At 41.3% G+C, this 27204-nt stretch overlaps 1 protein-coding gene across 9 annotated transcripts in view; it reads left to right on the top strand.

The window, feature by feature from the left end:
- Positions 1 to 5804: 5804 nt before the first annotated feature.
- The window catches only part of GRIA4 (glutamate ionotropic receptor AMPA type subunit 4), a 224590-nt gene continuing 203190 nt past the window's right edge, over positions 5805 to 27204 (top strand). For 5 of the 9 annotated variants that reach the window (XM_048945677.1, XM_048945981.1, XM_048945746.1 and 2 more), the window contains exons 1-2: positions 5805 to 6266; positions 7349 to 7507. In XM_048945677.1, coding sequence (XP_048801634.1) covers positions 6179 to 6266; positions 7349 to 7507 — 247 coding nt within the window. In that variant the 5' untranslated portion in view covers positions 5805 to 6178. The remainder of the gene's footprint in view (positions 6267 to 7348; positions 7508 to 27204) is intronic. The other 4 variants (XR_007377242.1, XM_048946105.1, XM_048946258.1 and 1 more) reach the window with 3 other exon arrangements.

Raw genomic sequence — 27204 nt, 5'->3', positions numbered from 1 at the left:
AAAGATGAGATTAAATTTAAAGGGCATAGATTCCAATTTTGCTCTTCTATGAAATTTACAGGGACCTTCCCGTCTGGGAAGTCTGCAAAAGAATCTCAAAATACTAATTGACTGAAGCAATGAAGTGGCAGATGAAATTCGGTATCAAAAAAATGCAAAGCAATGCACATGGGAAAAATAATTTTCAGAAAACTATATATTCTAAATTAGTTATTACCATTCAGGAAAGGGATCTTGGAGTCCTTGTTGGCAGTTTTCTACAGACACTACCTGCATACTCAGAAGGAAATGGCATTTTAGGAACAGCAAGGCAAGTAAATGAATAAAACAGAAAACACTTTTACACGTGAAAAAAGAAGTGTCCTATTCTGGATGTCCTACTTTTTCAAAAGTTGCAAGAAGACATAGAGAGAGCAGTGGCATGGAGTTCTAGTATATAGCACAGAATATAGAACATAGGAGGACAGAATTTTTGGAGGATGGATTCTCCATCTTGAAAGAGACATAGCTGAAGTGTAATATTATAAAGGTATACATAACTATGGGTGATATGGTATGGTAAATGGCTTTTACCTCTTTTTTCTTAGCAAAGTGCCAAGAATGGCAAATATGAAAGATGTAAAACCGACTAAATAAAAGAACTTCTTAGAATGAGTTTTAGAGCTCATTTGCATAGGATAATGTGGACACAATGTATAAAATATGCTTAAGATAAACTGGATAAATACATGGAAGTTATGACTGTAGGAAACTCTTCAACACATTGACCCCTCTGAAATCTTTAGTTTAAAAACCTGAATTCCCTGACCGTCAGAAGCTGAGAGCTCTTAGTGAGGAAGGACTTCTCTGAAGTTCCCTCAAGTTTAAATGAACCACTGCTCAGATTCTCATATCTTTCCCCAATAACTTTCCATCAGTTAATTCTGGATATAGGATGTTCTTCTAACTGGGCATGAGGTCTAACTTAATTAATTCTATCAACATTTCTCTCAAACTGGAATAATCGTGACTGATATTACTGTGATTTAACGTATAATCAACCTTTTTAGCTTTCTGCAGGACAAACACAACAGCCTCTCCTTTCAAGGTCAAGATCTCTTAGCATATATATTTAATTTCTTAAACTTGGTACATTTGAAAAGAACATTTGCAGACACTGTGGCAGAAAGGAATGGGAGCAGTGGATGAACGCATTCAAAGCCAAATGTTTTTACTACCCCTGCCTCAATATCAACATAACACAGTTAATGAAAAGCACTATTAAAAATAATTACCTGTTCTGGCTACCCAAGCATTTAGATGAATAAAAAATAAGTCAATAAGAACAAAAATGCAAGAAAGCACTAAGGCAATTTCCTGAAAATGAGTTCTGTGACTGAAAGGAACCTATCTGGCTAACTGCCTTGTTCTGGTGCACTGCTTATCTATTCATGACTGCTGGTATCGCTTCAAGAGGTGATGTGAGATGATGCCAAAGGGTGGAGTGTAAACAGTTCTAGATGAATGATTTGTATTTTATTTACTTTTTATTGCCCAGAAGTGCTAAGCACTTCACAGAAGAAATATCTTTGTCCCAGAGTTTACAGTCTAATGGATCTAGCCGACAGGTATGTGTGAGCTACAACATATCATAAGGCACAAAAGGACTAAGAAAGGACAGGTTGCTGAGCGAATTGTTTTCTTTATTGCTGAAGCATTCACGCTGACCACATCATGAAAGTCATATCTGAAGCAAGACTAATCTAAATGACTGAATTTAGTTGCCAGATTGATCTCTGCCCAGATGGCTGTGCCATGGGGAGCCTTTATGGCACAGACATTTGCCTACTCAGAAGAAGCTCATTCAGCAGCACTGGCACACAGGGCAGAGGGAGGATGTTCTCTGTTTTCACGCTGTCACTGCCTCAGTGCACCTAGAATCTGCTTGGGAGGAGTGGTGATGGATTTTTGTTTCTGTGTCTCTTACTCTTATCTTCCTCTTTCATCATCTCCATACTCCTAATTCTCAACCTATCCTTGGTAATTGTACAGCTTCTTTATGTCTTTCTCAGCCAAGTCCTCCTCTCCCTCACAAAGTTACATGTCTTCAAAACCATAACAACATGCCTTCTTAACAGATTGCGTAGCTGGGATTTATATGTTGAATGCAAGAATGTATAAATATGAATCAAAGTTGCTACTTCAGCATATGGGTATTTATCAGTACATATGCATTAAAGTTCTGTCCATATGACAAAGTATCTGTATCTACTTCATATCTTGCTTTTCTCTGGGATTTCCATAAGGTGGATGCCTCTGTAGTTTTACTCCTCCTGGCTAACATACAGCCTTCATTTCTTCTATAGCAAAAATCTTCTCATATTCCTCCTCTTCCTTCCAGGTCTCTCCATAAACATATTTACTCCAAGCACACGTCTGTCTGATGAAGAAAACAGCTAAATGTTTTCAATCCTTGCCAGAGGGAAACTGCATGGTATTTATACGCCTTCTGCAGCAGGATTCACTCAGGTGCTGCAGAAGATAGTCAGCATCTCAGCTGATGTTCTGAAAAAGGAGTCCTCTCCAGCAGTGGCCTCCAGGCAAGGCCAGTAAGAGCTGCTATGTGCCCTAAGGCAAAGAAAGCATTCACTGCCAATAGATCCCTTCTAGTCCATCCCATCCTTACTGCTTGAATATTCAGTAAAACACTTTTCAATCATTTCTCACCATCAGAATTCTTTTTTTAATTGTTACTAAATTACTTTTACCCAAATCAAGTCTGCATTGCCTATGACAGTGACTGGTTAGTGGTCTCCCTGTCCTATCTTGACCCATGAGCTCTTCCCCTGTGACCTGCTGAGGATGGGCAGCAGCAGTTTAAAAACCTACCTCCCCTTCTTCACTCTTCACCTCAATCTTGATTACATCCCTCTTGCCTTTCCTGTCCCAGCTCTTCTGAAAGGTAAACACTGTGATCAAATACTCGGTCATCTACCATGCCTTTGCCAAACTCTGCTGAACTGAACTTTTGCCCTTTGACACTGCAACCTGTCTCTTCTTCTTCCCTTGTGTCACTTAAACAAAACAGCTATATGGTGGTATCCTCCTGTTTCTTTATCCTCTGCTTTCCAGAACTCAGGAATGATCCTGAGATGTCTACTCAAGGCACTATCAAGAAGAGGATGGGATCATCTCCAGGAACAGCTCTGAGTGATACTGCTACTGGAACACTGGGTTTATCTCTAATCACAAATATTAGAAACCAAAGCTAAGGAAATGAGGGTTTTAACGAATGAGAGTAGGTAACAACTGGAACAACTTACCCAGGAAAATGATGGATTTCCTGTCTTTTGAAGTCTTTAAATCAAGATTGGATGTTGTGCTAAAATATATGGTTTTACTCCAACAAAAATTACAGATTTTATGTAGGAACTGCTGAGTGAGACTCTTGGTCACTTCAAATTAGACCATTGTATGAAATAGTCTCCTGCAGATTCTCGAATTAAATTTAAGTTAACATGTTACCATTATACTTGAAAATGATATAAAACATACTCCTTAGTTCAGCTGATAGGCAGAAACTCACTGTGCCAATACAACGGCTGTGAGTCTAAAATCCTTATCTTGTTTACCTGGAGTACTGCATCCAGATGTGGAGTCCTCAGTACAGGGGAGACATGGACCTGCAGGAGCACATCCAGAAGAGGGCCACAGAAATGATCCGTGGAGCGGAACACCTCTTCTACAATGGAGGCTGAGAGCTGGTGCTGTTCAGCCTGGAGAAGGCTTTGGGGAGAGCTGAGAGTGGCTTTACAGTATCTAAAAGGGAGCTACAAGAAAAAAGGAGACAGACTCTTTAGCAGGGTCTGTTGTGACAGGGCAAGGGGAAACGGTTTCAAACTAAAAGAGGGAGGATTTAGGCTGAATATGGGCAGAACGCTTTTTTACAATAATGGCAGTGAGGAACTGGCATTATTGCCCAGAGAAGTGGTGGATGCTCCATCCTTGAACACACTCAGGGTTAGGCTGGATGGGGCTCTGAGCAACCTGATCGAGCTGTGGATGTCCCTGTTCACCTGTTCACTGCAGGGGAATTGGACTAGGTGACTTTTAAGGTTCCCTTTCAACTCAAATGATTCTATGATATGTGCCATAAAATCCACATGTCAACTCAGTGTTTCCAGGTTTACTTGCTACTAATAGTGAATAATCATTCAGCTGCTATGGAATGGAAATTTTACTCTATCTTTATTACTATATTTTCCCTTGATTTCCAAAGTCAAAAATTTGAATGCTGAAGGATGGGGAAAAATAGGGAGAACTGTACTTAGGGGAAAATTCAGAGAGACAAAGATTTCTTGGCAGGCAGGAAGAAGAAAAAGACAAGCAAGAGCAAAACCAGAGGTCACAAAAAGCCATTGGTAAATAACAGGCAGCACGAGTCGACAGACTCAGAGACAGATGGGAATATGTGGTGGGAAAATAAAGAAAAGTTGAAGACCTACTGAAAAATAAAGGAATGAGTATCACAATGTGCAGATGAAGTCTGTTTACCATTGACCTGTGAAGAAATCTCTCAAAGAGTAATTTATTTGCAGGAACACCACACTCTACCAAAAACACACACAGACACACAGTCACACACAGGTGCACATGCCATGCAAATAGCTTTATGCATCCGTTTTCAGTGCTCTTTGCTCAGTCTTTGCATCATTCTTCAGAAATCACTGTCACCCTCCACAGCAATTCAAGGGGATTTCTTTCTCCCCGGTAGGGTACAGAAATATGGCAAGAAAAGAAGCCTGGGTGAAATCAGACAGAGTTCTGGTCTTGGAACAAATGCGTTTGAACACAAACCAACAAAGTTCACCTTAAAAATCGATATTCTTCCATATTGCCAATTAACATTTCAATATTAATTTACTGAGGATCTGATTGTTCTGTGCAGAAATCTGCAAAGCCACAGGTAAAACCAGAAATTCCCATCTCTGACACACAGCTATTTTGGGATGACTTCATTACCTATCATTTATTACACGCGTCTTTTAATTATTAACTGCCATTTCCCCAGACCTCTGGCAGCCGCTTTGGCGGAACTTCCAAGGCTTCAAACACAACGGCAAGTGTTTGGTTGCAAAAAAAGCTCTGTGATTTTTTTCCCACCGAAGGTTAAAATAAATGAATAAGAGGGAGGTGGAGGAGCAGGGAAGTTTTCCTTTCATTCGCTCCCTCCTTTAGGCAGCGGTGCCCGCTAGGTCTGAGCGCATCCTCAGCCCTCGCCCCCATCTCTGCCGCAAACCCCGACAGAGGGGGGTCCTGTCGGGACGCTCCCCCTCCCCCCGACCTCCGCAGCTCAGTGCAGGTGGATGCGCTCTGCCACCTTCATTAACAACAACCGCTGCTTGATGACAGCGGCCCCGGGCTGCAGCAGCCCAGCGCGATGAGGCATTCCTAGTCCTTGGCCCCTCTGCTCTGTCCCCGCGGTGCAAAGTTCCGGATATGCGGAAAAGAAAATAAAGAATGATAAAATAATTAAGAAAATAGAAAAAAAAAAAATTAAACCAGAAAGGTCTCATCTGCTTTGCCGCGGCGCTGCGGGGCGCGTCTACAAAGCGCAGGGACTCCGCGAGGCGGCTCCGCGGAGGGCGCGGAAGGGCGCGGAACGTGCGCGGCCGCTGTCCGCCCGCGGCGGTGCGGGAGGCGGCGGCGGCGGCGGCGGGGATTGGGGGGGGGGTGAGGGGGGGGGTATGGGGAGCAAGGCGCATGTCCGCCCGCGCCGCGCCGCCGCCAGCCGCTCCCCCCCGCCGCCAAACTCACCACCATCTTCTGCATGTGCATCGCTCGCAGCCGGACACAAACCGCTCCCCGGCGATGGAGACTGCGGGAAAAGCCCGGCGCGGCGGGATGGCTTGCTGAAACTGCGGCGGCTGCGGGGAGAGAAGCAGAGCGGCAGAGAATAGGCAGCAAATCCTAAAGCAACGGCAAAATAAAAATTGGAAAAAAAAAAAAGAAAAAGAAAAAGAAAAGAAAAATAGAAAAAGAAAGGAGAAAACCTCTCTTTTTCTCCCCCTCTTCCCTCTTTTTTATTTTTTTTATTTTTAAATTCTTGATTTTGTTTGTAGCCGCCTCGTCCTCAATGCCTCTCTGAGCAGCACCTAGCGAGCGAGAGGGAGAAGGCGAGAGAGAGGCAAAAGAGAAGATGAGGATAATTTGCAGACAGCTTGTCTTGTTGTTTTCTGGCTTTTGGGGACTAGCAATGGGAGCTTTTCCTAGCAGCGTGCAAATAGGTAAGCGCTGCGTTGGGCTGTGTGCGGGTGCTCAGGGGTTCGAGCCTTGGCGAAGTGAGTTGGGAAGGCGGCTCTGAAGGCAGCTTGCAGCTTTCTCCTCCACCACCATCCCATTTCCCTGCCTTCGTTGACAGCCCGCGTGCATTTGTGTATGTGTGCGTACGCGTGTGTGTGTGTGTGTTTGCGTGCTGTAGGAAGGATGCTCATCTTCTTCCCAACTCATTCCAGCCTCGGGGTGCACAGAGTCGGCAGGAGGGGAGAGCGCCCGGGGAGATGCTACTGGGCTGCTTCGGCCCCCTCCGGCTTCCCATTTCCTTGCGCTGAGGTTGCGGTAGCGTAGGCATGGGGCTGAAAGGCAGCCCTGCCTTCCCTTCCCGTAGTTGGAAAGTTTGGGGTTTTGAAAGCCTCTCCGCTTAGGCTCTGTGCCCCCTCCTCACCCTTTTCCCATCGCCTCCCGCTTCCATCCGTCCGGGCGCGTTTCGGATGGGACGCAGCTATCTGAATTCCTTCCAGCTCATCTCCATCGCTGCATCATTGCCCGTGGACTTGTGGAGATGCTGCTAGCAGAGCTGAGCGGCTCCCTGCCTGCACATGGCTGTGGAAGAGCAAAGTTAATTATATTCCTGTTTAGTGCAGATTATCCGACACAGAGTGGATATTTTTTTTTAATCCGGAAAGCATCGTTCCCCTTAATCAGCCCGCCACTTCATGTGAGAGGCTGCTGAGTAGCTGATTTAGCAGTGTGTTCAGTCGCAGAGAGATGGAGGCTAAACACTTCCAAAGGTCACTGTAATCATGGCAAATCGGGGTATTTACATGTGAAAGGCTGGAAACCGAGAAGTCGGAAAGAAGCATAAAGCGTCGGGGTGGTGAATATCGATTGAGAACAGTGATTTAAAGGCAGCGGTTGTGATTATGAATGTGATTAGTTCCTTGCCCATTAAAGTCTTAGGACTTTCCTTACTGTGCAGCTTTGGGAGAGTCAGTTTGGTGTTACAAGACAGTAGCTTGCCAGCAATTCACCCTGCCTCCTCTGCGTTTTGCTATTTTTTTTTTCTTTTTTCTTTCTTTTTTTCTTGTAGGTGGTCTCTTCATCAGGAACACAGATCAGGAATATACTGCTTTTCGATTAGCAATTTTTCTTCATAACACCAGCCCCAATGCCTCCGAAGCACCTTTTAATTTGGTTCCTCATGTAGACAACATTGAAACAGCTAACAGCTTTGCTGTAACAAATGCCTGTAAGTAAACGTGCCATTGATCTGACCAGCTTACGGGTGAATTGCAATGAAAATAACAGGAAATCACATTGCTATCGTGCATTGGAAATACAGCAGAAAGTCTGTTTTTGGTGTAGATACTGTAGCAGAAGAGCAGGGGGGGCAGCAATCCTTATTAGTCCTAACTGGAGCACAGTCCCCTCGCCTGCCTTGTGCTCACTAACCTGATGTGACATTTACTTTAGTGTTATTCCTGTAGTTTCTCGCTTTCTGGTTTCTATGGAGATGAATTTTGTTGTCGTAAAGAAAAATTATGAATGTCTCGATCCATCCATAAACCCCACTGTTGCTCTTGTTCGTGTTCGGATATGACGTGCCTTGCATGTATTTGGAAATATACAAGAATGTGTATGCTCATGAATGCTTTGTTAATGCTTGGAAAGGAGATAGGGAAGCAGCGGTGTGCAGGATTATATATCTGAGTCGGTTGACGCTGCAGTTGATCTGGTGATGTCACTTGAGGCAGCCCTGCTCTTATATTCTAGGTTGTAAATGTCTCTTATCATCTCGTAATGCATACATCCTGTGGATATGTCTCTATGCATCCATACATTGGTGCCAAGTCAAGTTAGTATCTGATCTACTTGATTTCACAGACCACCTCAACTGGAACAAATATTCTCTTCCTACTATATATTTTCTACACACACACGCACACACACACACACACACACAGGCTCACATACGCCATGAAAGGGAAACGGAAAATGAAATGCCCTTACCAAATAACAGTAACAGTTAATCTTTTTTATTATTATTTTTAACAGATTATAATTAAGTGAATTTCCTACATTTAGATCACCTCGGGGTCTTTAGCTGAAACACATGCTGAATAGTGCTTGGTCTCGGAGAGCAGCAGAGCATCATTTCTATTTAACTTCACGTATGTCAGGCTGATAAGGAGGAATTTATTTTATTACATAAGACAGTGGGATACAGTGTGGCAAAGCTGAGGGCTGTTAGGAACATTACGTTCGTGTTTCAGAATTCATTTTTATGGGTTTTCCTCTGTGGCCTTTAAGTTTTTGAACCCCTTCTCTTCATTCAGGAACAAATTGCCTCTGGATATAGATGCCCTGAGTGGCATTGCTTATTGAGTTTAAAATAGAAATGAGCTGGAGAAGGTCCTCCTGTCCACTGTGCCTTTAAAATATGTTCTGGGTTTCTCCCCAGCTTCTCACAGCCATCTTTTAATATGTAAACATGCCAAGCACTGTGCAGTTCTCATATATAATTTATTGAATGTGCACTAAATTTATTTATATGAGTCTTCAGTACTATAAGTTTCAGATGACCTTGCCACCTTATTTAACAGGAAAAGCTTCAGAGCTGCCAAAATGGCTCCATTCATTTCAGGCAGGAAAGACTGATGTCCCATTAAGTGTGAATTCTATATTAAGCAATGTATTAGTTGTCTTTAGCATGAAAATCAATATCAAATTCCATGAGAAGAAAGCATTTCAGAAAGGCTTTTGAAACTGGGAGGCATCAGATGTGTGCAGGTGTAGTTCATTGAGAAAACATTACAATGCGTGTCAAGTTTGCAGGCGCCGATTTCATATTCTGTGAAGACAAATGACATGGGAGCTTTTTTTAAACTTTCGTTTTTAGTGAAGGAGGAAGGGACTAAAAATATTGAAATCAGTAGCTTTAGATAAAGTCAATTATCTCAGATTCTGCCTACCCATCTACTTCTGCCAAATAATTTCAGAGGCAATTGTTACTTTTTGGATTAAGGGTATTGTGGAGAATTTCCATTGGAGTTCTAGTGAATTAATTCTGATTTGCATACATTTAAGATTATCTAAAGTTGAACCACTTCTGTGTGTCAGACTTCAATGCCTTAGATTCAAACAAGGGTTTGTCCGAAACTTTCCCTAATTTCAATGATCCACAGCAGATTCTTCTCTTGTTCCAACCACCTCAGGTTATTTCAGCTTGAGTATCTTAACAGAGGAAAACATGTCCCCTTCTATTTGCTACAATCTAAAGAAATAGTGATTCATAACCTTGTTCTTTTTTTCATTAAAGTGAACCCATTTTTATTTCTAAAGAATTTAATAACTCAGAGATGATAAATCTGTACAGTATAGGGGGAGGCAGAGAAAGAAAGAAAATAAATGTATATGTTTATATATGTGTATACTACTATAACTCTGTAACTATATTAAATAGACATAACCCTACAGGCCTCTTCAGCTTTGTGCTTCCCACTTAAACCAACATGTATTTTTAGTCCAACTTGGTGTTTACTTTACATTTTGCAGTCTCATTCTAAAATCTGTTTCTCATTTTTCATATAATACTGAGGAATATATTTTAAATAACAAATGTTCTACTAATGAAACACAGGCAAAGTGACTGACAAGTGAATAAACATATCACATGTCCTTTAAGCTAAATATGAGCAGAATCCTGCAAAAATCAATTGTCTGATAGCTGGAGGACACTGACTTCCATGTGATTGAATTTCCTGGCTTGACAGAGGCTTCTAAAGCACAGATGTGTGAGGTTTTCTAATCTAATTAAAGAACCCCCACCATCAGCTCAGAATTAAATGATTTCATGGTAATATAAAATGATAACTCTTTCCTGAACCACTATTAAACAGTGGCTTGTCATTTGTATAGAAAAATTCCTCTGTGCACACGTCTCCAGATACGAAGTACAAAAGCATTAGAGCTGCTGGGCTGAACTGAATATTCATGTGAGTTCATGCATGAAGGTCTAAGACATGACCACTTACCTCTGGATCTGTTTTCATGTGCACAGAGGTTACTTGTGAAGATTCAACGCCTGGCTCGTTGGATGTGGTAGAGATATGTTACCCTAAACAGACTATTTCAAAGGATTATGGAGGGTATGTTGGTGGGTAACCCACTGCAATGTTGGAAAACTGTGGGGTATTTTTTCTTTTCATTCAATATAAACATATAGTCAAGTATGCATTCAGAAGTGCCTTTGGAACTGGAATAATTTTGTATTTTCCATTTAATATCTGTCTTCTGATGATTGTCATGCACATTTATGTTTTCTTTAAAAAGGCCTACGCACAATTAAGTGTGAATGCACATGAAACAGGTTGTTTAAGCACAAGGACTTTGTTGTAAGTCAGCAAAATAAATCTGATATGTATCAGTTTGGAGATAGTCTTTCCTCTCCTTTCCCCTTCTAACTTCAGTGTTTTATTTAAACCCTGTTCGTTTTTGCATTGCATACATTATTCAAAGAATCTCTGTTACTGACAGAGAGAGCTGAAATTATTGCAAAACATGAAAAGTACAAGGTTCTTACTCATCAGAGCACAATACAGCAAAGCTGAAACATATGAAACATTGACATACATTGGTTTGCACATTACAAGTGGGAGATTTTGCTCATGATTGGAAATCCAAATTCAGGTAGATGTCAGAGGTACAAAATTTGCATTGGTCATTGGAGAGCATTTTAGGCATTTATTATTCATCTGAATGCTGAAAAATTTTCACCATTGCATGCAGAACCTATATTGCATTAGTAATTCTCAGCAAAGCCATCAACATTATACCTGCTTGAATCATTTTGAGAAGAAGTTGTACGATTTCGTAAAGAACCGTCTACCTTCCAACTCTTGTCTTGTAGTTGGGAATTTTTGTGTTGAAATTTCTGATGCAGGCCAGGATGGTAACTTAGGATAGTTTGACTGGAAGGGACCTTCCAAGATCATGGCATTCAACTACTTGACTGCTTCAGGGCTAACCAGCACTGAAAGAACGTTACTGAAGGCATTACCCAAATGCTTCTGAAAGGCATGAAGCCAACTACCGCTCTAGCAAGCCTGTTTCAGTGTTTAATCCCTCTTCTGATAAAGAAATTTCTCTTAATATTCAGTCTGAACCTCCTCTAGTAAAGATTTGTATCTCACATTCTTCCTGTTTTAACAAATTAGTAATCGCTGCATTTATCTCAGCATCCATCATGGTATACAGTGCATAGTTGTTGACTTTGAAGGGCCTTGAAGGAGAAAAGAAAGAAGAAATGTTTTCTCCACCCATTGTGGGTGAGGCATTCTGGTTACTCGTAGTTTTTGCACTCCAAGTTGCAGTGCAGATTCTGAGCCAAATTTAGTTCATTTTTTTCATAAAGAGATCACACCTGTTCCACACCTGGTCACACTGTTTTTCAGAGTGATCATTTTTCTTAAGCCTTTAACTCCAAGACCTCTGATTTTTATGGCTAAGTTTCATCATTAAAAACACACTACACTGTGACACTTAGTTGTGAAATGTGTATAGCTACCTGGGTTTCAGTTCAGATCACAGTACATGAGAAGACAGCACTGGAAGCTTCATTGTAGAATGCAAAGCTTAGCAGAGCACCTTGCTGCCCAGGTTACCATATCTTCTCTTTTCTGCAAATAAGCTCTTTAAAACATAGCTGAAGTTGTTCCTCCATGCATGAGCAGAAATATGGCAGTCAAAATTATGTGCACTCTACACAGCATTGTGCACTGTGATACTTGCTGCAATATTATATTCCACAGACTATGAAATCATTATTAATAAAGTCCACCAATCCATTTGGTTTGTGAAAGCATGTGCACAGAGCCATGCTCTGATTTTTTTCCTGGAGAAGTCATTCTGGAATACACGTACATGTACTCAGTTGAAATATTTGTTTCAAAAATCTTTATTGATTTTTATAAATCTTTATAGATTGAAAAATCTATCATGTGTAACCAATCTTGCAGTTCTTGTACATGATTAGGCTAAATGGGAGAGAAGAGGTCTTGGTGCAAGAGTTTCATCAGTACCTCATGTTAAAACTACAGCTTTTCACTTTGAGTCAGTTTAACTTCATGTGTGTACTGAAATGAACATATTCCTAATGCATGTAACTTGGGGCAAGTTGGGGACCTGAACTGACCTGACTCTACCTCACCAGAATGCAGTTTCTGGTTGAGTTCCACCAAGTCGGTAGTCATCCCCAAAGGCAGACAGGAGCCTCTCTCAATGAGTCCATCTCTGGCCTTGTGATGTTGGTTGTGAGAGCAAAAAGTGGTGCCATCTGCTGAGGCATCCAGGAAGCTGAGGAAATAGGCTCAGATGTAGCATTGCTTTTGTATCTTGACTGTGTCATTTCACTTAGAGCAGTTTCAGCTTTGATTTGAGAAGATTTTCACTAAATTTGATAATTAATTCTACTTTAATAATTCCAGTTCACTTTAGCAATAAGTGTGTACATGTAGCTTAATAATTAGTACCATTTATACTGTGATGGTTTTTATTTAGAAAGTGAGTTTTGATAGAGTTTAAGGGTATTTTGACAGAATCAGAGAATTACATGATAGCTGAGCTGGAAAAGGGACCTCTGTGTCCCCCTGGCCCAAGTCCTGCTCCTGCAGGGACACCCAGAGCAGGGTGCCCAGGGCCATGTCCAGAAGCCTTTGAAACATCCTCAAGGAGACTCCACAGCAGTGCTCCTGGTGTTGAGAGAGAACCTCCTGTGTGCTACTATGTGCCCACTGCCTCCTGTCTTGGCACTGGGCACCACTGAGCAGAGCCTGGCTCCTTCTCCTTTGCACCTTCCCTTCTAGTATGTATGGGCATTGATGAAATCTTTGTGTGCCTGTTCTCTGGGCTGAACAGTCCCCAAACTGCTCATTTGCTGTCAAGAGTAGTACAGCATTTCCAAGGATGCAGTTCAGAGGTTTGAAAGTTGCCACAAAGGAATACCCTGCGCTCAGGTTGGAACTGCAAAATCAAACATTGTACTAGTTGCCTACAAAAACGGAACTGGATTAAATCTTATTGTTCTGAAATAGGAGTGATTACAAACAAACAGCAATAACAACAAAAAGCAACCCACAACATTTGAAGTGTTCTTCTTTAATGCGTGGAGTTAGTCTCAAAATAAACCACAATTCTTGAAAATGATTTCTTTTAAAATTCTGTTATTTGAACTTGCTGATAGAATCAGAGAATATGTGTGTACTTGTAGGTCATTTAATCTACGAAGGATTTTGTGCACGTGTACCTGGGAGAAGATCTGCATTCAAGGAGTTTCATAGCTCTAAATGTGATTCTTGACAGTAGCTCTATGGCAGAGAGAAAACCAACCATCAATAGCTCCAATCCATCAGAGTCTGGATTTAATTTTCAAGGTCACTGTTGGGAAAAAAAATGGGCTTTTGGTGAAATATAGTCAGATTTCTTCAGTGAAAATTCAGAACATGCATTTCTCTGGCATGAAATAAGGCTTTTGTCTTAGCATTCTACTGGACTGGCTAAAACTGTAAACTCAAAAGCTTTATTAGAGGCTACAGAACTAATTTCATCTTTCTTTCATGGTATTAATGACAAAGACTGTGCTACTTCATCCTTCCTGCAGAAGCCAGCACAGTACAGTGCAGTGTTTTTTGTCTAAGACAAAGCACCTGTACAAAAGTAAATTAAATGGATTAACTTCAGCTTTATCATTGCAATCTAAGTTTGTATGCTAGTCAAAATAGCTCATGCATTTCATTTTTAGATCTTGACTGTTTTAAGACTTGCTTGATCACAAGAGAGGAAGCTGTCTGCTTTGATTTCTTAACCACTTTACATCCTGCTATGAATTGTGCAAATTCAGGTTGTGAGCGGGTGCAGTTATTTCAATTTAAATATGTTGGGCCATATATAATCTTTTCTTATAGGTCTTACTTCTTAATACGTAAGACTGATTTTAAAGGGGTGACATTTGTGCCAGTGCAAACATGAAGAAATTCATAAATTGGATAAGTGTAATTAAAAGGAAAATTTGGTCTCCTGTCTGGATTTCCATTTCTCTGTACAGTTGGTTTCAGGCAATGATTTTGGACTAGCACAGAACAAAATCCTCTAGATTGGCCTGGGCAGGAACTCCTGCAACTTTGGTGGGTGTACTAATATCTGAGTTATGTCATGGGACACAAAGCCCAAGTGGACAATGTATTCCATGGTTATAATGGGTCTTACCTATTTTATTATTTTTTTTAAAGATCTTGCTAGGTTTTAACAATGTTAATATGAATGCTTAATAGTTCTATATATCTGAGATGTATGTTTCAGACAAGAAGTTAAAAAAGAGAAGTTTCCTCTCATTTTGGCATGCAGAGCTTATTCTACTATTTCCCAGCAACACCTGTCTTCCTAACGGGAAGACTTCCTTATTACTAAGCACTTAAGAAAATCTGTCCTTTTCTGCGTGATAAAGTATGGGTCAGGTGCCTTGTTTCAGTAGTGTTACCTCTTTGTGAGGATTTTGTTTCTTCCCTCTTTTCTTTCCCATGACCCTGCCTGACTTGTTTGGGTGAGCACAGCCGTTTGTTGGATCTCTGGTTCCTTATGGTCAGGTGGATCCAGAGTGTGACATACACACCATATTTATATTGGCTGTGTGATGTGAAGAGACAGCCCATTTTCTTCACAACATTCCTCAGATTATAGATAGGCTTTCTGTGGGAGTCAAGGGGGAAGACCTGTGCTCACAAGCTGCTGTTCTGGCTGGGTGTTGGCCAGCCGCACTGACATGAGCAAAATCCTGCTCAAATATTGGCCCTTGTCCCGCAGTTCTTTCCCCAGGCAGAGCTGTTGCTGAGTTAAGCAGGGACTTAACCTGGACTGAGATTGCAGGCTAGAAGGGATAGTAGGGTCAGCTTGTTTGCAAGATGAACGGGTTCTCATACTTTTCTCTCATTTCTCAGTTTTTTTGAGTATTAAATTTCTTAACTCATGTTATTTTTTTAAAAAATGTGTATGTTTAGGAATTGAACCTCTGCTGTGCAGTTGCCTATTTAAAAAGAATGTCAATTGGGCTGTTTTCTTGTGTTCTACAGGCTATTTCAGTGTTGTACTTACATGCAGCCATAGCTCCTGAAAAAGTACAGTCTTGTGCAGTACCTTTTGATATCGTGAGCTGTTGTCCACTGCAGTTTATTTCTGTAAATACAAGAGCACAAGGGAGGCAAAAAGCAGTTGCAGTTCGTTCATTACATTCTTTATAGAGAAAAGCTTTAACACATTATGAAGATTCATACAAAATTCATCATATTTTACTATTCATAAGAATCCTTCAGTTTCTCACTCACGGACCTTCTCTGAGGTAGATTCCATGCCATTTCTGCATGCACATCTTCCATTTGATTTTATGGTGTGTTTGCATAGTAGTCTCTAAAGCTCATAAAATTTGAACTTCATTTTTATGTGAATGTCACCTGTTCTTACAATTGACTTTCCCAATGAATATCCATCAAACAGGTGTTTTTGAAAAGCTCACAGGTAGTGCATGTTAACTGATGAAAAGAATTGAGACCTCTACTCTATCTTGAAATCTTTTGAATTTAAATTGTGGCAATTTGCAGTAAGGCAGTGTATGTGTTAATATTAAAAATGCTACACAAAATAATTAGAAATTGCAATACAAAATATTCTGTTCTTGTTAATTTATTTCACAGCCTTGTGTTACACTTCATTTCCTATGGTTAAACATTTCACGTGGCCTTTTTTTTCGGTGTCAGGGTCAGACCTGTTTCCTTAGTGGATAAAATGATTCATGTAATACATATTCAAGGTAGAGGCAGGGGAGAGTGAGAAAATTCTTCTAGAGCAAAGAGAGTACAAAATGCAGATTATTACCAGTCCTCAAAAGATTCCTGTTCTGCTTCAGTGTTCCTGATGTACCAGTATTTCACGCTATGAGTTAATGTGAGATACAGATCTGGACAGTGCTGTGGTCAGCTCTGGAAAACTACATAGAGTGCAAGTGAAAAACTGTTTATCAAGCACAGATACATTCATGTAAAATTCAGGAGTAAAAAGCTCTAATATTAAAAATAAAAAGAGGACATCTGTACATCAGTACACTTAGCACTTTTTTTTTTAAAGCCTTTTACATTGATAGGGAGAAAGGTACAAAACTTTAGAGAGCCATAGTCTCAGCAGAGTTCTGTAAGGCTTTTTATTAGTGATTTCCTCCAAGTTTTCTTCTATTGGGATTGGTCCTTTCCACCCATTTAAACTGAGACGAGTGTTTAGGAAAGGACTTTTCAAAAACACTGCAGCTGGGAGGATAATTTGCTTTGGAAATCAATAGTCATGTGCTCTTGTCTGACTCAGGAGTTTTTCCCAATCTCTCCCTTCTACTTCAGGCAGGAAGCCTGGACAGGGAGGGAGCTGGCTCCTAGGGTTGTGTGAACAGCCAGGTAACACTGCTCTGCATCCTGCTGGTTGCAGTGCCTCCAGCACAGAGCTCTGCAGGCTGTTTTCTTTCCAAAGCCATTTTTGTTCTGCTCAGTATCCCTGTTCTCTGCTTCTCTTGAGTGGTAAAAGCAACAAGGTAAAACTTGTGATGTATTATTATGTATTATTATTATTACCTTGGAGCCTGCTTTGGCAGGGGGGTTGGACTTGATGTTCTTTGGAGGTCCCTTTGAACCCCTGCAGTTCTGTGATTCTGTGGTTATGTAGATAAGAAGAGTGGGAAGTAGTATGTGGAGACATAAGCAAATGTCCAAGAAAAAGAGCATAAGAGGACTTGGGTGTATTGGGAGGACACATATATGCATCTGTTGTGAGGTTACATATGCTTCATGAAAGTGGCTGGCAGATCAGAAGTGGTGCCATATGGGAAGTGATCCACATTACAAGTCCTTACAGATGATACAGAAAAGATGTGAAAGCAGTCTGGAGGATGAACTGTTGTCTGATGGCTGCGAGTATCAGTGCCTCAAAGAAGAAAAAGCAAAGGAGCTCACCAAAATAAATGGAGAGTGGGTAGCATGTAATAGCATTCAGTTTATTGTGTTTTAAGGCTAAATGGGACCATTTTGATCACCCACTCTGAGTTATGAGATATTAATCAGCCATTCTCAATTAATTTCTTTGTCAAATCCATAATTCTTTTCTGGCTGAGTACCCAATTTCTAAAAAACAAAACAAAACAAACAAACAAAAAAAACCACACCAAAACTCTTGTACTGAATTAAAGCCTGGAAGAAGCAAAGGTAAACTGTCATGCCATCAGCACAGCATACATCACATATCACTGTCTTTATCTGTGTGTGGTGTGCAGGAATCATACAGTGTAGGCAGCCAGAAAAAAAGTTTCTCATTTGTGATTGATCTCTGATTTAGATAAGGACTGCAGTCAGTAATGCTGGAGCACAGGGGCAGTTGGCAGCAAGACCTATGGCCCTGCAAGACACTTAGGGAATTACTGGGGCCATTCTCGTGCTCCCTTGAAAATGGACACATGTCCAGTGGACACAAATGTGGGTAACAAAGAATATCTCCTAACCCCACAGCTGGACTGTGGCTTGAAGCACAAAGAATATAAAGATGGTATGTAGATTCAATGATCATTAAGTATGTTTTTGCTAATGAATGCACACCAGTTCCTATGATTTGTATGCAAAGGCTTGTCTAGCAACGAATACAACTTAATGGTCATGTGTGTTTCACATACTTCACTTTCTTCGAGCCATACGGTACACAAATCTATTACTGCTTTCACCTGGAGGATTCAGGCTGTTAGCTTCAGATAGCGAACATATGAATTTGGCTTTGGAAGTCCCTGGTTTCATCTCCTTTATGTGTTGGAGGAGATGGCAGCCTGAACACAAATATGATGATGAATGAGATTTAATGAAGAAGGGTATTTGCAGGAAGCCAAGCCTGAGTAAAGGAATACAAGAAGTGCTCCCATAGCTGTCTTTGATGATTCTGAGTAACAGGCACAGCTGGTGGAATGCACATGGGCAGCATGCAGGTGGTGCAGTTTGTCCAAGCAGTCCATGATAAGAAGGGATGGCTTTGCCTCTCTGCATCAGGGACCCTCATGGACCCCAGGGTGGCACATTGTCTGGGACTGGGAATCAGCCTATTTAAGGCCATGTAGCTGAAGTTTCTGTTTGTCCTCAGTTTCTGAAGTGGGAAAAGGAGTTCAAGTGGGGACCGTGAGTTTGTTCTGTGTTGGGGAATAAGGAATAAGGTGAGTGCTGAGAGCAGAGGAAGGGCTGATGTGCAGCATAGCTCGTGACTTTAAGAAAGACCTGATCCAGGTCTATAAATATCTAAGGTGTGGGGGGCAGAATGGCGAGGCCGGACTCTTTTCAGTGGTGAGTGGAGACAGGACAAGGGGAAACGGCCGGAAACTGCAGCATAGGAAGTTCCGCACAAACATGCGCAAGAACTTCTTTACAGTGAGGTGACGGAGCACTGGAACAGGCTGCCCAGGGAGGTGGTGGAGTCTCCTTCTCTGGAGATGTTCAAGACCTGCCTGGATGCCTACCTGTGCTACCTGCTGTAGGGAACCTGCTTTGGCAGGGGGGTTGGACTCGATGATCTCTGGAGGTCCCTTCCAACCCCTACAATTGTGTGATTCTGTGATGCTGTGAAATGGAGCAGGAATGTACTGGTGGTGCTTGTGAGCTAGGGATTGCAGCTGGTGCAAGCTGAAATGGCTTTGAGGAACTTGAAATTGGACGTATGTTATCCTAAGCTGAAAACGTAGTATGGGGAGAGATGTAACGATTCGCCCAGCAAGCCCAGTGGAGTACAATAGGAGTCAATAGATGTGGAAGAGCATAAGACTAAAAATACTGCTCATAGAGAGAAAACTGTGCTCCTGCATCTGCCATCCTCCCCCTGTGCAGTGCCCCAGTCCTCACGGTGCAGCGGGAGCTGCCTGCCAGGAGCAGCCCGCAGTGGCAGTGGTGGGCACGGCACTTCCAGCTGCACACAGCTGGAGGGAACCGCAGGCATTCAGCATCCAGCTGCCCTGCTCTCCTTCTGCCCCGCAGCGCTGTGGCTTCGGCATGGTCTGTATTGATTGCAGATAGCTGTCAGCTTAACTGCTGCAGGGAAAGGGAGGGAAGGGACAGAGCAGAGAGCATCAGTTTCTTGGTTGAGAACAAGAAAGGAATTACATACTTAGAAAACCTCAGAAAAATTGTGCCAGCTTCCATCTCTGTTTTGCTGTCCTCAGCCTGTCATAGACTCCGTCATGGCCAATGCTTTAATATTTTAAGGGAGTGAGTGGAAGAAGGGAGTGGCAGAGTTGTAGCACAAAAGGCAGTTTATACAGATGAATTGGATTGCTTTCCACCATTCTTCTCTGAGTTTCTGACAGGTGTGGAAGGACTCCTGTACTTTTATTTCCTGATGAAAGCCCCAGGAAGCCCATCATTCTTTCAGTTACTGGTTATGATCAGAATCTTTTGCACTTCAGTAGAGCTGCCAGGCACCAGAGCTTCACACCTTAATCACATTTCCTTTGTCAGCTTTTCACATGCTATGTTAAATGAGAGACTGGTAGAAAATCCTTTGAGCAATTACAGTAATAGGATAATAATAACAATTGTGGATCTTTGCACTTATAGAATCTGTGAGAGGAAAATGAGATCCAGCATAATGTTGCCCCTTTGAAAAGGTGTGGCTGTTCCCTCCCAGCAGCCCTTTGAGAATCTGCTCTCCATGGCCTCAGCTCCTTGTTTCCTTGGCTGTGTTGTGGTTAGGCAGGCACTCCATCTTCCCATTCCCACCCATGAACTATTAACTGCACAAATAATTGGGGAGAATTTGAATGAGAGGACTCAGCAGCATGGGGAAGGGTTTTTCCTGTATGAAGCAGGAGAACATTAAAAAGCATCGTCAGTTCAGAGGGAGCACACGTGCATGAGATATATGTGCCCATTTGATAGAACAAGGGGAGAATGACAGGACGAGGAGAAATGGTTTCAAACGAAAAGAGAGGAGGTGTATATTGGATATGAGGAATATAAGAACAATGTAGTACGCTGTCTTCTACCTCAATTACATGAGTGACTGAATCAACTGTGTTTGTCACCTCAGTTAACTGATGAAGCTTGATGATTGACTTCCAGAAAGTGCAGAATGGCTCAGAGTTTCTAAAATACCAAATATGTGTTATATATGTGCGTAAGCTCGTGGCTCCCAGCATAGCCAGTTTCAACCGAATATAGAACCCAAGGCTCTTCAGCTCCTTTAAACTCTCCATTTGGGCTTTATGATATTTAATTGCAAACATTCAGGAGACACTTTGCAGGATGATGCTTAAGGAGGTCAGTGCATCTCACATCCTGGTGTGGAAGATCTGATAGCGCAGAGGAAGCATGAATGGGAATTAATTTACTTGGATAGAGTTATTGTTCACTTCTGGTTGAAACTGTTGCCCAAAAGCCTGTGTAAATGCGTGTGGCTAACAAACAGCTGCCCCTTCTGTGCATGCATTTTCATACTTCTTTCAGCTAATTCACTGATCCAAATACTAAATCTATCAGTCAGACAATTTTTGAATTTATGGCAGTCCCTGAAGGACTTTGACTTACAGTTATCCATATAGGTAGTTTTTAAAATTTATGACCGAAATAATAACTCTGTGATGGTGTTCTTCTTTTTGCTTATTCAGAGCACCTTGTGTGGGAACAAAAAAAAAAGAGCAGCTGGAAATTCCTGGGGCAAAGCTCTGGCTGAGGGCTCTGCTTTCTCTCACACTGCCAAAGAAATGGCTGCCAAAGAAATTTCAGAGACTTTAGAAAATTTTCAGAATTTGCAGAGACATAAAACCAAAGTGAAATTTAGCCCAGAGCAGCTGCTATCACATGCAACTGAATTTTAGATATTCTGCTTAACTTTTTCCACTTAATTATTGTTTTCTGCACTTCAAGGATATGCAGAAGCATTTCGTGAGTTGCCTCTGCCCTGTTCTTCAGGATGAGGGGGATTTTGAGCAATCTGCTCTGCCCCCCCTGCTCTGCACCCAGGAGGTCAGAGAAGGTCTCTTGGTTCTGAGGCAGTAATGAGGGTACAATGGAGAAAAGAGGATGGGGAGCTGGAGGTGAATTGAGCCATGTCTCAACAAACCACTGCTGTGGTGTTGCAAGAAATAATTTGCTAATGGCACTGCTCAATCATGATTGGTACCAGGGATTAATACTTTTTCTGGTCATACCTCCCGTTGGTGTTTTCCATGCTCCTATGGATACCTGGCGGAAGTGTGATGTTGTTCTGGTACCCAAGGATGGGGAGGAGGACGTGGAACAAAACTGGGCAAGGTGATATGGTGTTTCCTGGGCAGGAGTTGGAAATGAAAACTGGGTTTCTTTTGTATTCCTCCATATGAAGAAAGTAGAGCCTTCCTGAGGCTGGACTCATGTTTTCATTGAAATAATATGAAAGTTAAACATTATTATCTTAAGGACCAAGAAACAACTTCAGTTGTAAACCTGTAACATCAGAAGACTTTCTCATAAGGGGAAAGGGTGAACTAGTCATCTGCTATTGTTTCAATTTGTGACTAAGGTAAAAAGAAAGAAGGAATCCTATAATGAGTGCATGTGGACAAAACTGCCGTGGGCTTGGGGTCAGGTAAAAGTGATGCGTGGTGACTGTCTGTGGCTATCCTGTCTGGGAAAGAGCTGGGCAACAGGGCCTGCAGGGGCATCAGGCATTCTCAGACAGGGGTAGTAGCTTGCAGACCCCAGTTACCAATTTCAGGCATGCTGCAGCGAGCACTGTCATTAATAGCACAGTAGTAAAAATCAAGATGATAATAAGTGACTGCAAAACTCTCAGGCCTTCTAACAAGTCAAATAGCTAGTGCTTGCTTGAATGCCTTAAAATTATGTGGTGGTTTTATTTCAGTCTTTGGGGTGAATATGCTATGGTCACATCTTTAGAGCATGTCTGCTTCGTGTTTCTAGCAAGACTTCTTGAAATGCTGCCAGAAGACTTAGAGAGCTGCTTACCTTGCTTTTAACACTGAGTGACAGCTTTGCATCACACGTTGTGTGCTGCACGGTGAGGACTGTAAATACCAGGGTGTAATTATCATGTGTATTTATAATTCACTAATAGGAGTTAGACAAGGCAGGCTAAGAAAATTGAAGTTGCTGCTTAGATAATAGATACTGGAACAGAATGTGTGGAATTTTTCTTTCCTCCATTTTGCTTTGCTGCAGCTATTTGTGTGAATTCTCAAAGTTGTTCCAGGAAAAGGAGCCAGAAATAGGACAAATGTATATCCATCAGCAGTGTGATGTGAATTCTGAAAGTGAGCTTTAAATGCAGTGTGGACTGCTGAACACAAAATGAAAAGGAGCAGCCCTGCATTCTCTAGTAAATATTTCTCCAGCAATCCTCATTCAAACTTTGCATATATTGAGTAAAATATTTCTTAAGTATGTCCTTTCCACTTTTCTTGAATATATGTAATAAGTTTTACTGACTTCATGATAAATATTTCAGGCAGTGTTTATCAGTTTGTTTGATCTGTCATTGATTTAATGACATAAAGCCTTATTTAGATAGTGACCTTTTCAGTCAGTCTTTTGCTTATAAACGTATAATCATAATTATTTTTCAGTCTAAATTAAATGTAGCAACTGAGAAAAGGTAATGTATATGTAACCTATCACATACTTAGCTATAACTTGTCTAGGTAGCAGAATGCACTGTTGCCTAACCATCAGCCTGGCTTTAGAGGAGTAATGAGCTAAAAGAAAATGATGAGTACCTAATTTTAAGTAATTAAAAATAATTATTGCAACTGGAAATGCTTTTAACCTAAAGGTGAATAAATGGCACCTGTGCACTACATATGTTCGTTCTTTGAATGATAAATTTAAGTGAAAGATGGAGTGAAAGACAGAAAATTGGAATTCTCAGTTTGTGCATATCATCATTTTGATCTCATGCAGGTGTCTTAGGGCACTTGAGATGAAAATGCCATTTAATAGAACATGTGAGTTGTGTACAGGCCTCGTGGTGGATGCGGGTTGCAGTGCTCCTCAGTGTGGTGGTCTTGGACCATCTGGACCAGAGCTTGGCCAGGAGGCTCCCTGGTGGAGCTTACTGCTGGCAGGCAAAGTTCACCAGCAAGTGATCACCGGGAGAACTCCCTGTGTCCGCTGCCAGAGAGAGCAGTAGTTATCTAGGCTATTTTCTACCAACAAGATGTTTGGGACCTGTCTTTTGGCAATGGTGTGTTGAGGACACAGTAGCAGCAGGAAGGCTAATGGGAGATGTGGTTGTGCACTTCTCAGAAAAGAAGGACTTCGTTTGACTTGATTCTGCCAGTGTCTGTAAAGCCTATTTATTTTGTCTGGAGAAAAAAAGCCAGAAAGGTTTCTGTGAGAGCCCATATGGAGGCTTGGCCAATTATGGAATCAATAATTTTGTGAAAGGACTTTAACCATTGACTTCTAGTTCAATTTCAATTTGTAAAATGAAAAGAATCAACTGAAGCCCCTGTCTTTTATAGCTTCTAAGACAGCTGGAAGCTTCAGAAAGATTTGCTGCCCAACTTTATGTGCTTTATGTTCAGTAGCATTTCCTAGGTGCACAAATGGCAAAATGACAGTATTAACTCTGTTCAGTTTTCAACAGATTATTCAAAGACAGAAATTTCCTTTTCTCTAGGCATTCTCATCAGCAACAACCTCTTGTTTTAGTAAATGTCAATGAAAAGTTAATGCAGTGGACAGTTAAGATGTAAGTAAAAGGGGATATTGCTTTGTGATGCACCCAGTATGCATTTTACTCAGAGTGGTGAGGCTCTGGCACAGCTGTGGTGCCCCATCCCTTGAGGTGCTCAAGGCCAGGTTGGATGGGGTCCTGGCCAGACTGAGCTGGTGGGGAGCAACCAGCCCATGGCAGGGGGTTGGAATCTGGTGATCTTTAAGGTCTCTTTCAACCAAAGCCATTCTGTGATTCTATGATTCATTTAGTGATTCTACTTTTAAAATAGGATATGGACAGTATTGTTTGTTTAAATGTTTTTTTTTTCATAAAAAGGAATTCAACTCAAAGACATTGCAATTACATGTACGTCTAAAGTTAAACATGTTTCTAAATGCTAGCTGAACAAAGGATTCAATGCATTTCATGTTCTTCAGGCTAAAGCAGAAATATGTTAGAAATGGGGACAGAAAAGTGACATCTTTGCTTGGGGCCAAGGAACCAGTTGCCAGGAAGACTGGAAGGAACTAAATTCTCTGATCAGCTTCTCATCAGAGGGAGCACAACTTGAGAGCCATTTACATACCTAGACATTGGTATAAGGAACTCACAGTGGTTATGTTTTATGGATATCTTTATTCTCTGAAAGTGCTATGTCAGAAAAATAGGAGTTTTTTTAAAGAGCCAATAAACTACTACTAGACAATCTATTACTAGTGTACAAATAAACAGAAATTTATGCATATTTTCATCTTTTTGTGTTATAGTGTTGTCATGAATAAGTTTATAGCCTTAGCAATATGTTTCATTTTCCCCAGTATCATTAAAGCTGTCATTTAGTTTTAGTGTATGGTGTACAATTGCTTGTCAGTTCATCGTCAAGTTTAAGATGATATTTCCTGCAACATGGAGTACACTTATCCCCAGCAAAAATAATTCCCTGATTGTAAAGGGTAAGAACAGATGCTGAGATATTGTTTTATCATTCTGTTTTTAATTTTAGTTTTATACATAGTGTAAACATTAATCCTTGCCTGAAAAGACTTTCTGGAAAAAAAAAAAATTGCCTCTGTTAACCTTCTCATTCATATCCACGGGTGCTCCGCTGTGTGGTTAATTACGTCTCTGCCAATCTCTGTGTTTCTTTGCAGGGATAAACGGGATTAGATGACCTTTTAAGAAATCCTTGAAAGGTCTCTTGTGGTACTAGTTTGTATAATAATAATAAGGAAGCGTGTTAAGGAAAACTTATGAACATGTTGGATTTTTACAAACAGTGGTGTAAGTAAGTTACTAATTTTCTCTACCAGAGGGTGGGATAAACTTTCAAAATTTTGGAAATACTGGTGTAATTGTTCCAAGGTTTTATTTTTTGTATATCTTTGCTATGCTATTGCTATATTCCCCAACAATGGTTGTGTGTATCAAGTTCAAAACAAACCAGCAGCTAGAATTTTACCTGATGGATGGGGGACCTATGGGACCCTTTTCGGAAGAAAAGAGTACTTGGGAAAAAGATCCATGACACCAAGCCACATCAGACTTGGAAAGTCCCATGAGCTCTAAGTAGTTGTGTGCTGGGAGGGTGTTCAGGAGAAATATGCACTTCAGGCCACTGCTGGAGATAGGTGGGCCCCTCACCAGAGCCAGTATTACAATTCTTATTTCAGGGGTACTACCAATCCACGTGCGTTTACAATCTCCTTATGCAATACTATGCAAACATAAGAATGACTAGTCATGATGGCAAACCAATGTCTTTGGAGGCAGCTGTGTGATGGGAGGGACGGATCTCTGAGCATGGCCACCTGGGAAGACTTGGAGGATGCTTCTTATGGTGGTCAGTGTTGGCTTTATGAAGGTGTAAATGATGGCATGAGATGTGAAATGGGAGAGGCTTAAGCTCTGTGGGGTAATTATGTGCTCGGTGCACGTGCCAGCACTAATGATATACCTCACAGGTATAACCAGAGAAGAACATACCCTTTCTGCTCATAAACATCAAAGGATCTGTCGGGTAACTGATTAGGAACTGCAGCTTCTTTTACTTAAGGAAGTCATGGATAATTAATGATTTTGCGTTCTGATTAGAAAATTAACATTGCTAATGCTGCTACTAGATAACTGAATTTTGGTATTATAAAAGCCTTTTGAAATGCAATTTGACAGAGCATATATCAGATTAAATTGGATTGATTATGGGAGTTTTGGAGTTGTTGATTTCTTTGAGAGCTCTGTTAATGAAGCATTATATTTTAACAGAACCCATTATTAGCTCTGTTCTACTTAGCTAACAGCCCATTTGCCTCAATAGGTAATAAAGTACATATGCAAGCTACTATAGGAAGCAGGGAGGGACACGGTGTTCCACTAGGTCTGCCACAGACCTACAAAACATTTCAGATGTAATGGTGCTGGAGTGGTTGGTTTTCACTGTGAGCCTGGCGTGGTTATTTTGCATCCCACAAACTGTTGTCAGGAAACACAACCACGGTTTTGCAATCAGCCTGCAGTATTAGCACCATTGACTGTTACAAAAATACCATGTGGCAGGATGGCATGGTGACAATATTCTATCTATTCAAGGAACTAATGAAAAAGATGGGTGCTGTGACCCTTCCCAAAATGGCAGTGAAGTAATTGCCCACAGTGAGTTTTCCTTGCTTTCTTCCGACTGAGCTGCTTTTCTCTCTAGTAGCCAAAGCAACTGCACTGTACTCTGAGGTACCATGAAAGAAATACAGATGCATGTTAAATGAAAATTATGAAGCTAGCTTCAAAACTAGGAGTAATTAGAGGCTTTGGCTGCATACCAGAAGATCTTCTCAAATCTTTTACAAGCTTCCCTGCTTTGAATCTTGACCAAGAGTGTATCATCCTACATATCCAAAACTTTGGAGAGAAAAAGCCTTGGTGTCCCATTTCTGAACGTTGTTGCAGCAGTTGTGGAGCTCTTTGCCCCCCACAGGAACGTACAGTTGCTGTAAAGTTCCCACTGAAGACAATAGGCAATGCCGAGGTGCGACTGAAGGATATCATCCCGTGGTGCAAAGATAATACCAAGAGTTGTTTTTCATCTTCTCAGCTTTTGATTCTAGCGATGGTAAAGGAAAAGATATTTTCTCAGCTGGCAGCTGAAAACTGCACTTTTTAAGGTCAGGAAGATAGAAGGTCAAAAAATGA

The sequence above is a fragment of the Lagopus muta genome, chromosome 1 (assembly GCF_023343835.1).
Source record: "Lagopus muta isolate bLagMut1 chromosome 1, bLagMut1 primary, whole genome shotgun sequence".
Lineage (NCBI taxonomy): Eukaryota > Metazoa > Chordata > Aves > Galliformes > Phasianidae > Lagopus > Lagopus muta.
Note: the sequence above shows the minus strand (reverse complement) of the source record. Positions and strands in the feature narration are given on the sequence as shown.